Raw genomic sequence first — 12,386 nt, forward strand, 5'->3', positions numbered from 1 at the left:
TGATAAAAGATGCCTGCTCAGACGTCACCTGGATAAACAAGGTCCACAATATCAATCAAGTGATAGGGATTGGGTCGATAAGTTGGCTACCAAAAGCAAATTACAACTAACACATACGTTATCAATTGGAACACAAAACATCCAAACACTGTGGGCAACTGGAAAATTAGAGCTGCTTTGGAAGGAGATGGAGATACCAATGCCATATATTTGGACTGGCAGAAATGCGTTGGATGGCATCAGAAGAGATGTGCAGTTGCGAAGTCATTTGGTCAGGGAATGAAACGAAGCATGAGGGAGGAGTCAGATTCCTTCTTAGCAAAAGAGCTAGAGGAGAATTATTAGGATACAAACTGGTGACTGCAAGAACGATGGTAGAGAGATTCAAAGCAAACCCGTTCAACATCTCAGTCATTCAGGTGTATGCACCCATGTCGAACACTACGGAGGAAGAGATTGACAAAGGCTTCACAAAGATGCTGGAGGAAATACCGAAGAGAGATGTGTTGATCGTCAAAGGAGATTGGAACATGAAGGTTGGAACAGATAATGAAGGTTGGGAGAGTGTCATGGGAAGGTTTGGATATGGAGAAAGAAACGAATGAGGCAAACAACTACTAGAGTTTGCTACAGAACATGAGATGATGATCTGCAACACAAGATTCCAAAAAAAGAACTGTAGGAAGTGGACACAGCAATCGAACGACAGGAAGTCCAAGAATATGATAGATATGATTTTGATCAGAAGATGGGTAACATCAGTACAGCAGTGCCAAAAACTTTCCAAGGAGCAGATATAGCCTCGGACCACAGTCTAGTGATCGCAAACATCTAGATAAAACTCAAGAGAAAGTGTAAGACAATTTAAGAAGAGAAGAGATATGAGAAGGCTAGGTGAGGAAAAATTGGAAATGCGCACAGAACAGAGTTCAAATAGAAGATTAGGAATGCACCCACAGAGAAAGACCTAGATAAGCAAATCGAAGGGATAGCCACAGCAACAGAAGAGGTAATTGAGCAGACTGTTCCAGAGGAAGAGAAGATCAGTAAGAAGTGGATCATGCAGGAGACACAGAAACTGATCCAAGAAAAGATAGCACTGAAGATCAGAAGGGATGTTTCTGGGAGGGCAGAACAGCAATATAGGTTGAAATGCAATGAGATAAGGAAAGAGACCAGAAAGGATAAGGCAAAATGGTTAGACAAGCAGTGTGAAGATAGAGAGGTATTCTGGCGAAGAGAGGCGTATAAGATGATTAGGAATATTAATAGGAAGTGGCACCCGAAGCAGATGGCAATCAAAGACAAGAACGAAGAGGTGCTCATGAACAAGGAGAAGATTGTGCAGCGACGGACGAGATACTGCACTGATATAAATAAAGCACAGTTGGACCCGATTATCTCAGAAAGACTGATCAAAGAACTGAAAGAGGTATCTCCACTTAGCATTGAAAGCGAGACTGATACTTTGAAGGAGGACGTAGAAAGAACAGTGAAATGACTAAAGAACAACAAGATCCCTGGAAACGGTAAGATCACAGAAGAGTTGATCAAATACAGTGGAGAAAGAATGATTCAGGAAAAACACCACCTATGTACTATAGCATGAAAAAAAGGGAAGGCACCTAAGGAACAGACAAGATCCGTGCTAGTGAGAATACATAAGAAAGTACATTGGAGTGCAAGAACTACACGATTGCCCTCACGAGTCATCTAGGCAAGGTGCCTATGATGATACTGATGGAGAGACTAAGATCGCAGATAGAAGAACATCTAGCAGACGAGCAAGCAGGGTTCAGAAAAGATAGAAGTACCATACAACAGATATTGGCACTAAGATTGATAGAGAAAGCATGAAGAAAAAACAAGAATATCTACACTTGCTTCATCAATCTTCAGAAGGCATTTGACACTATAGATCAGAAAGTGACTTGGGTGGTGTTGGAGTCATATGGAGTGGATAGCAGACTGACACAGTTGTTGAAGAATATCCATGACAATGCAGAGGCAGAGGTGAGAACGTGGAGGGAGTTGGAAAGTTGACTCAGAATAAGTAGAGGTATAAGACAAGGAGATCCGATATTGCCAAGTTTCTTCATCACACATCTATAGAGAGCAATGGACAAGATCAAAGAAGAGGTAGAAGGGATGTGTGCGCACAGGGAAAGAATTAACAACTTGAAGTTTGCAGATGATATAGTTATCACTGAGGAAGATGAGAAGCTAGCGAAAACAGCGCAGGTGCTAAATGAGGAAGGGAAGCAATACGGACTAACTATGAACATCAATAAAACAAGAACAATGGTATTTGGAGATAAGGAAATAGGAAGAAAGATCAGTGTAGGTGGGATTGAACTAGAGAATGTAGAGAACTTCACATATCTGGGGAGCAACATAATGTATGATCTAGAAGGTAAGAAGGAAATAGCGACTTGAATAGTAAAAGCAAGAGCGAGTTTGAAGGCAATGGATAAGCTCTGGAAAAGTGAAGCAATTAGCTTAGGAACAAAGTTGAGCGTCTTGAAAATGCACGTATTCAGCAGCATGTTGTGTGGATGTGAGATGATGCAGATGACAGATGATGAAGGAAAAGCTGAAGTATTCAATGCTTTTTTTGCCCCAGTCTTCATGGACAAAGTCGACTTCCCCATGACAGTCCTAGACAATGCAGTATGGGAAGGTGGAGGGCAGCCATCTGTGGGGAAGGAACAAGTTCTGAGCTATCTAGAAAAACTAGATGTGCACAAGTCCATGGGTCTGGATTTAATGCACCCAAGAGTACTGAGGGAACTGGCAGAGGTCATTGCTGAACCTTCGGCCATTATCCTTGAAGACTCTTGGAGATCAGGGGAGATACCAGATGACTGGAAGAAGGCAAACGTAGTGCCCATCTTTAAAGAGGGAAAGGAGGACAATCCAGGGAACTATAGACCCATCAGCCTTACCTCAATCCCTGGGAAAATAATGGAGGGAATCCTCAAGGAATCCATTTTGGAGCACTTGGAAGAGGGGAAAGTGATCAAAAGTAGCCAACATGGATTCAACAGGAGCAAGGCCTGCCTGACCAATCTGATTTGCTTCCATAACAAGGTAACAAGCTCTGTGGACATGGGGAAGTCAGTGGATGTGATATACCTTGACTTCAGCAAGGCTTTTGATACGGTCTCCCACAACATTCTTGTCCATAAGTTAAGGAAATATGGATCGGATCCTTGGACTATAAGATGGATAGAAAGCTGGCTTGATGGTTGGGCCCAACGGGTAGTGGTCAATGGCTCAATATCTGGATGGCAGTCTGTTTCAAGCAGAGTTCTGCAAGGCTCTGTTCTGGGGCCGGTATTATTCAACATCTTTATTCATGACCTGGATGAGGGACTGGATTGCACCCTCAGCAAGTTTGCGGATGACACAAAACTATGGGGAGAGGTAGATTCATTGGAGGGTAGAGAGAGAATCCAGAGGGACCTAGATAAATTAGAGGACTGAGCCAAAAGAAATCTGATGCGGTTCAATAAGGAGAAGTGTAGAGTCCTGCACCTGGGGCAGAAGAATCCCAAGCATTGTTACAGGCTGGGGACCGATTGGCTTAGCAGCAGTACGATGGAAAGGGACCTAGGGGTTATGGTGGATGAAAGGCTGGAAATGAGTACAGTGTGCCCTTGTAGCCAAGAAGGCTAAAGGCATAGTAGGGTGCATTAGGAGGAGCATTTCGAGCAGATCTAGAGAAGTAGTTATTCCTCTTTATTCGGCACTGGTGAGGCCACATCTGGCATATTGTGTCCAGTTTTAGGCCTCCCAGTACAAAAAGGATGTGGATTTGCTGGAGCAGGTTCAGTGAATGGCAACAAAAATGATTAAGGGTCTAGAGCACAAGACCTATGAGGACAGGCTGAGGGATCTGGGCTTGTTTAGTTTACAGAAGAGAAGACTTAGAGGTGATTTAATAGCAGCCTTCAACTTCCTGAAGGGGAGCTCTAAAAAGGAGAATGTGAAACTGTTCTCAGTGGCGTCAGATGGCAGAACAAGGCGTAATGGTTGAAGTTGAAGAGGGAGAGGTGTAGGTTAGATATTAGGAAAAACTACTTCACCAGGCAGGTGGTGAAGCATTGGAATGCGTTGCCTAGAGATGTGGTGGATTCTCCATCCCTTGAGGTTTTTAGGTCCCGGCTGCACAAGGTCCTGGCTGGAATGACTTAGTGGGGGTTGATCCTGCTTGAAGCAGGGGGCTGGACTAGATGACCTTCTGAGGTCCCTTCCAACTCTGTGATTCTGTGTGAGATATGGGTGATAATGAAAGATTTGAAGAGAAGAATATAGGCATTTGAGAAGAGTTGTTAGAGGAAGATCCTGAGAATAGGATGGATGCAGAAGGTCACCAGTGAGGAATTATATAGGAAGATGCAGCCAAAAGAGAACCTACTGCAGAAGGTTATACAATGGAAGTTACAGCTATTCAGGCATATTTACAGAATGCATGATGAACAAAAAATTTAAGACCCTAATATTTGGCATAATGGATGGTTCAAACAGAAGAGGCAGACCTCACAGAGAACAGGCAGATGATATAGTAGATTGGTGTGGAGCTAGTCCACAGAAACTAAGCTACTCCGCACTGGACAGGGAAAGATGGAAGGAAATAGTGAGAAAGGTATCAGACATCAACGGGCTCTGAGTCCATGGTTGTTGATGATGATTGACAGTCAAGCACCAGATTCCAGGCTTTTGATTTACTCAGACATTTGCTTGAGGAAGTAACCTGAACCGGGTATAATGAGAGGTTTTTGCCAAGTTCTTTGAGATCTTAAATCAATTCTGTTTAATCACTCTAGATCTAAGAGATAGCCACATTAATCTGTATCATCATTTCATATAGTTGATGGACTTCCATTCCAAATGGTTAAATGTAGTGCCTTGCATGGTGAATACTCTGAGAAGTAGCCGTGTCAGTCTGTATTCACTAACACAGCTACCTCTCAGAATATTCACCATGCAAGGCACTGCCTTTAGCCATTTGGACAAAGATAGACTATCATGGCTACCTCTCAACAATGGATGAGAGGCTGGATATGAGTCAACAATGTGCCCTTGTAGCCAAGGCGGCAATGGCATATTGGGGTGCATTAGGAAGAATATTTCAAGCAGATCTAGAGAAGTTATTCTCCTCTATTCAGCACTGGTGAGGTCACATCTGGAGTACTGCATCCGGTTCTGGGGCCCCCCAGTATAGAAAGGCTATAGATACATTGGAGTAGGTCAGTGGAGAGGAATGAAAATGATTAGAGGGCTGGAGCACATGACATACAAGGAGAGGCTCAGGGATCTGGGCTTATTTAGTTTGCAAAAGAGAAGAGTGAGGGGTGATTTGATAGCAGCCTTCAACTTCCTGAAGGGAGGCTCTAAAGAGAATGGAGGGAGGCTGTTCTCAGTAGTGACAGCTTACAGAATAAGGAGCAATCGTCTGAAGTTACAGAAGGGGGAGGGGATGAGGGAGGTTGGATATTAGGAAAAACTATTTCACCAGGAGAGTGGTAAAGCACTAGAAAGTGTTACCTAGAGCGGTGGTAGAATCTCCAACCCTAGAGGTTAAGTCCAGGCTTTACAGGTCCTGGCTGTGATGATTTAGTTAGGGTTGATACTGCTTTAGGCAGGGGGCTGGACTCAACCTCCTGAGGTCCCTTCTAGCCCTAGGACTCTATGAGTCTATGAATTATGTGAACAATGATACATTCTAGATCTGTTTAATATAAGTGATTCATGTACCTGCACGTAGAGGTTGCAGTAGATGCATCATATACATTGATAACATTTATGAAAAGCTGCCCTACGAGTTAAAAACACATCTTTTGCTAACAAAACAGAGAAAGGAATTTACAAATCAAACTGCAGCAGTTTTTGTAAAAACATTAACAGCTTTTATTTCACTGGTGAAGGCAGCAATTCATCCACCACTCAAACACAAAAACAAAATGACAGTCTGTAAAACAGCTTCAGAAAATTCAAACATAGCAAAAAGTAGAAGAGACTGTAATAGACCAACAATCCAGTAAACTGCTTCAAGTTCATGTCACTCAAACAAAACACTACTTTCTAGCACACATGGCGAAAACATTCTTTTTGTTTTGCCAACAAAGCTCACCGGAACAACTCAAGTACATGTCTCACAACTGAAAACTTGTAACATCACTCCATATTACTGATCCATGTTTTACCCGTTAGAATTCTTCAACAGTACTTTGGCTTCAAATGCAACAGTTACAAAATTCCAATAGGGTATTATTTGTGCTTAGACCTGTTCATTTCACCCTACCAATGTCACAAATTGGAAATTATGTGAAACTTACATTTGTATTCCAAGTTTAGAACATTTTAGGCACAAATGCCCCAATGCTCTAAACTAATCTGTGCAAACAGACGCTTCCACCCTTGCAGAGTGCCACTGAACTCAATGGTATTCACAGAGGCAGAGCAATCCATCCACTGAGGTTGGATTGCAAGATCACAACCTAGGTGTGAAAAGCTTAAATCTTTTTTTTCATTTCCAGGTGCAGTAAGATAATGCTGAAATATTCTAGACTGACTCCAGTAGTGTTTGCACATTTTCCTAAATGGAGACTTGCCTATTACATGGACACTCACAATCAGAAAGGAAGAGAGAGGGAGGGATAGTTAGTTGGCACTGAAATGGTTCTGGGCCATATGTAATGCTGTAGTGCACTATGAGATCCAAATGCTCCAAGAGATGAACACCAACATCTTGCTTCAGTGTTTACAGTAACAGCTATCTTCTTCCATTTCAGAAGAGATTTTTCACCTGCAAGATATCCGACTCATGATTTCCACTAGACAAGTGTTATGACATGACTCCAAAGACAGGATTATGACGACAAATACTAGGGCCATATTCTTCATAGTCCTTCTTGGTGTGACATACTTGGAAAAACTCTGGCTAAGAAAAAACAAAAATAAATCAAGAACATAAAACTGCAAAACCTGTCAATAAATCTCTATACAAGTAAAGGATCATTTTAAACTATAGTTTTCTGGATTACACTGCTGTGACAGGGTATGTCTACACACCAGCCATATTTTGAAATAAGCTATTCTAGAACAGCTATTCTGAAATAGCTTATTTTGAAATAAACACTGCTACACAAACAAATGCATTTTGAAATAGCACTTAACTATTTTGAAATACATCTGCTACACACAGACCCTCTTTTGAAACAGTCATTGGGCGCATTACGACTTATTTCGAAATAGATGCTATTCCTCGTGAAATGAGGTTTAACAAATTCAAAATAAGTCAACTGCTATTTTCATTTTATTTCAAAATCACAGTTGCATCATCTAGATGCTAGATTGGTTATTTCAAAATAACTTTGCTGTGTAGACTTACCCACAGTGAGTTATTTCTTTAAGAGAAGAGCAAGGTAGAAACTATTTGGCGTATCAAATGAAAGTTAATGGGTGGAAATCTGTCTGGTGAAAGAGCTATTGAAATCACTATGAACTGTGACAAATTTTCTTATGTTTGTTGCATCTTATGATTAATGAACTAGGATTAGGCCTTGAATCCTGAGAATTTTTGCAATTTTTAAGCACTGTTTCCTGAAATCCAGATAAGCCTGTGTTATAGATATAAAATACTGACTAGTTCAAAAGTGAATCAGATTCTAAGTCCTCAAAACAGGTAAAATTCATGGATTCAATGGAGATTTTTCCCCAACCAAAAACTGGGAAAAGATTCCAGGATGTGGTCCTATAAGTTAAGTTTCAATATAGCATGTACCATTCTGGATGGTAAAAATGTAAGCACTGTAAACTCCATATGCAGATCAAAAATATCCTATGGCAAAAAGAATGCACAGGAAGGTCAATTCAGAAAGCTTTTCATAAAGACATACTGTTGAAGCAAGCATGGATCCTCCAAACCAAACTGCATAGCGCTGCATATGGTGTGTTATCACTTGAACTTCGACTGGTTTGGGCTAGAAAGTAAAAAAGTGTTCATATTCAGTCTCTTTTTTTTTTTGTGGGGGCGGGGGAAGGGGCAGGTGAGAGTCAGTTCTCTGAAAGATAGAGGCATACTTGCTTACCCAGGGCTGGAAGCTGCCCTGAGTTCCTCCACCCACACACACTGCGGGGCACACAATCCATACCTTCCATTCAGGAAAAAAGAAAGGAGCACCTCCTCAGGACTTGTGAATGAAATTCCAAGTCCTAAATTGCAATGGCGCTGAGGGGCATTGCAAAGGACACACCCTTACCCACTAGAGATTAAGTTCTATTATTCTAAGCTCTGCACCTGGTTCCACTGTTAGGGAGAGAAAGAGGCCTTGATGTTGCTTGCTAACCTAGGTCACCTGTAAAGCACTACAACAAGTTGCCACTGCAGCACCATGTGTATGGCTAACCCCCATTTTAATAGTACATACACCATAATTTCATTAATGTGGTGGAGAAGCAGCTGAACTCTATATCTGGTTACCCTCATATGTCCCATGCTCCCCAGGGTCTTATAAAGAAGTGAAATTGCCTATTAATCAAGACAACAGTTATTTTAAAGTATTCCCATTCATCTGATTCACTCATTTAACTAATATATTTGCATTTTTTTACCTTTATCCGACCACCACTGAGTTCTTCGCTAAGCTTCAATCTTGCATCCACTACTCTTTTCAAATCTCTTTGTAGTCGACGTCCAAAATCCCTGAACATTGTGGATCCTCCTGAAAGAACCACATTCTACAAGACAAAGAAAAGAAGCTCTTCTTTTCTATACAAAAGTCAATTTCCCAACAACAAGAATTGTTCTGAAGTTGTCAACATATACGGAACACCCTATCACACCTTGTTTGCACAGCAGGCTCTCAGCTCTGACTTATTTGTGGGCAAGCTAGCTTTACTGAACTGATTTCTTGTACATTTCACATTATGGCCATGTCTACACTAGCCCAAAATTTCGAAACGGCCATGCAAATGGCCATTTCGAAGTTTACTAATGAAACGCTGAAATACATATTCAGCGTCTCATTAGAATGCCGGCAGCCGCAGCACTTCAAAATCAACGTGGCTCACCGCTGTGCGACTCATCCAGATGGGGCTCCTTTTTGAAAGGACCCCGGCAACTTCGAAATCCCCTTATTCTTAACAGCAGATTCTTAACAACAGATTTCAGAGTTGCCAGGGTCCTTTCAAAAAGGAGCCCCATCTGGACGAGCTGTGCGGCGGTAAGCCATGTCAATTTCGAAGTGCCGTGGCTGCTGGCATTCTAATGAGGCGTTGAATATGTATTTCAGTGCTTCATCAGTAAACTTCAAAATGGCCATTTGACTAGTGTAGACGTAGCCTTCAGGGTCTTAAGTAGAGCATGTGATTTTAAAAATAAAAAAACTATTAAAATAGCATATTGGTACTCCACATACCTACTTAGTGGTGGCCAATTCTGCTTAGTGAATTTTTTTAAGTTGTATTACCCTCATGCAGATACAACATAGCTGCATAAATAAAAACACACACATGCTATTCTGCATAAATCAATCAGGAAATCTATTGAAGATGCTCCAGATAAGTAGTTTTATTCTTGCTATCAAATAAAGATTTGAGGTTCTTATGGTATTTTCTGAGAAGTCATGATAAAAATGACAAGTTACACAGTTCATTAATCTATTGACCTTTTCAGACGCAGACCTCCAAATACAGTTACTGATGAACTGTGTAAGCAACAAGCACTCCTGTAGCATCGTAAAGACTGAAGAATTTATTAGGTAATGAGCATTTGTGGGTAAGACCCATTTCTTCAGTATGAAGAACTCTATTGTAGTCTTCAATCTGAAGAAGTAGGTTTTACCCACAAAAGCTCATTGCCTAACAAATTTGTTAAGTGCTACAGGACTGCTTGTTATTTCTGAAACTATAAACTAATACAGCTAATCCTCTGATGAGTTTTGTGTCACTTCTTGATTTCGGTGGCACCTGGGCACCATATAAGTCTATAAAAGAGAAAGGTGCAAGATACCAGACTTCTGTTTTCCCTTTAGCTGTGTCTACACATGCACAAAACATTGAAATAAGTGGTCCTCTTTCAAAAGAACGTGAGGAGAGTCCACATGCGTAACACCATCTTTCGAAAGGAAATCGAAGAAATGGGACACAGATGTCGAAAACCAAACCCCAATTCTACATCAGAAAGATTGTCCGCTTTTGAAAAACTAAATCCCGAGAATACATGTGTAGACGTTCCACCTTCTGCTTTTTCAAAATATTGGTTCACCATGGTGCCGATCAGCTGGAGTGTGGGGCCGCTGCAGCCAGTGGCAGCAGGGCTCTATGGTCCCTATGTCTGGCTGCCTTAAAGCTGCATGCACGCAGGAAACCTGTGGCAGGAAGCTGTGTGTGTGCTAGGAGCAGCCTCCACATGTGCTCCAGCCCCATGCTTCAGAGCCGCAGCCATGGGCAGCAGCCAGCCCCTGTGCGAGCCCCATGACCCACGTGCCCCCCCCCACACCCCGCAGGGCTCCCAGGGGGAGAAAATAAAGGGCCCCCTCCTGGACAAAGTGTGAGCTGCAGGACCTCCTTGGCCTCTGGAAGGAGGAGAAGGTACTCCATGAGATTAGGGGTGAAGCAGCACAATGCCGCTGCCTTCGGCTGCCTAGCTCAGGGCCTCCTACCCAGGGGCCATCTGGAGCGTACCAGGGAGCAGGTAAGCTCCAAGTTCAAGGAGCTGTGGCAGGGCTATGCCTGGGCCAGCAACAAGGCCGGCCACTCTTGGGCTGCTCCAGCCACATGCCCCTTCTTCAAGGAGCTCCAGGGCATCCTGGGGCCCCAGGCCAGCTCCCTACCCCTGCGTTCCTGAACACATCTGCAGATGAGCCGCAGCCACAGGCGGAGGAACAGCCCAGACCGGGGACCCAGGAGGGCAAGGGAACCACAGAGTGGTTGAGTGAGGAAGGGAACCTCACCAATCTATATCCCCTCCCGCTCTTCCAGCTGGGCAACCAGGAGCTGGGCATCCCTGGACATCGTCAAAGGACCCTCTGGTATACATACGGAGGGGTAACGCAACAGCTAGTTGCCCGCACAAAGGACCGGTAGTCCCAGGCCGCACACAGGCCAGCCCCCACATGGTATGCGGCACCCCACTGTGGCCCACCAGTGATGCCCAGCACCCACCTTCAGTGGACAGTGCCGCAAGCCACACAAAGGGGCAGCGGCCGCTCAGTGCTGGACAGCCTTTTTGGGGGGGCGGGGGGCAGGGGCCCGATAGAGGAGACTCGGGCATGTGGGCTACAGCCAGGTCCCCTCCGCCCAGGGCACATTACTGACATGCTGTCCCCTTCTCCATACAGCCGCACCATCTGTGGGCCAGGAGAGCCCTGCACCGTCCCTCATTCCCAAGAGCCGCCCCACCCAGCCCTCGGAGGCGCCTGGACGCCACCCCACACAGCACGCCACTGGGGCCGTGGCCAGAGGTCCCCCCACCAGGCCAAGGAGGACCCTGCCAGCCAGCGCCAGGCCAAGGTGGCCGAGCAGCACCTGAGGCTCGCCAAGTCCGAGATGGAGTGGCAGAGGGTGGCCTGGGAAAGGCTGCTGCAGACTCTCAAGGGCATTGGCCAGACCCTCCAGGACCATGCGGCCAACGTTGCCCACCTCCTGCCCTGCCCCCAACAGCTCCCCCCCGCTGAGACCACCCCCTCCGCCCCCACAGAGCCTGCCCCTACCAGGCCCACTCTCTGGCCTTACCTGCTGGTGCTCCCTGCACCCTCTCCTCCCTGCCGGGGACCCCACACCTGGGGAGGCAGGGGCTCCAGGAACCGACAGGGCTCGCAGCCCACCAGCCCTGCCCTGAAATAAGCTCCCCACCCCCTTCCAAGTTAGGCTCCCCTCACCTGTACATAATTAACAATGCATGGTCTCGATAAATGTTTATTTAAATGTTCACTACTCCATGCTGTGCTCCTCAGGAGGATGGTGGGTGGTGGATGTGTGGGTGCGGTGCTGGGGATGGTGGATGGCAGACATGCATGGGATGTGGGTGTGCATGTGGGTCAGAGGTGGCTGTCAAAAGCCTGCCTGAGGGCCTCGCTGATGCGGTGGCCATCCCAGTAGCCTGGTGGATGGGGGCAGTGCCCAGCTGCTCATAGCCAGAAACAGACAGAGGGCCTCCCCCCCCCCGGGATATAGGCATCACCCTCTCCCACCACAACATAGTGGAGGATGCAATGTTGAGGACCCCAACCTCCAGCTACGTGTGGAGGCACCTCCACCACCCCTTTAGGCGCCCAAAGGCCTGCTCTACAATGTTGTGGGCATGGTTGAGGCGCTGACTGAATGCCTCCTGGGTGGGGTCGAGGTGTCCTGTGTACGGCCTCATGAGCCACGGCTGC

The 12,386-nt window shown here is 45.1% G+C and overlaps 1 protein-coding gene across 13 annotated transcripts in view; it reads right to left on the reverse strand.

Moving 5' to 3' along the window:
* Positions 1–5,903: 5,903 nt before the first annotated feature.
* Positions 5,904–12,386, reverse strand: part of ACTR3B (actin related protein 3B) — a 73,040-nt gene continuing 66,557 nt past the window's right edge. For 12 of the 13 annotated variants that reach the window (XM_074986300.1, XM_074986311.1, XM_074986304.1 and 9 more), the window contains 3 exons: positions 8,620–8,745; positions 7,905–7,988; positions 5,904–6,942 (listed from right to left, as the gene is read on the reverse strand). In XM_074986300.1, the coding sequence (XP_074842401.1) occupies positions 6,808–6,942; positions 7,905–7,988; positions 8,620–8,745 (345 nt within the window). In that variant the 3' untranslated portion in view covers positions 5,904–6,807. Of the gene's footprint in view, positions 6,947–7,904; positions 7,989–8,619; positions 8,746–12,386 lie in introns of all 13 variants that reach the window. The other variant, XM_074986301.1, reaches the window with a different exon arrangement.

The sequence above is a fragment of the Carettochelys insculpta genome, chromosome 2, assembly GCF_033958435.1.
Source record: "Carettochelys insculpta isolate YL-2023 chromosome 2, ASM3395843v1, whole genome shotgun sequence".
Classification (NCBI taxonomy): Eukaryota; Metazoa; Chordata; order Testudines; family Carettochelyidae; genus Carettochelys; species Carettochelys insculpta.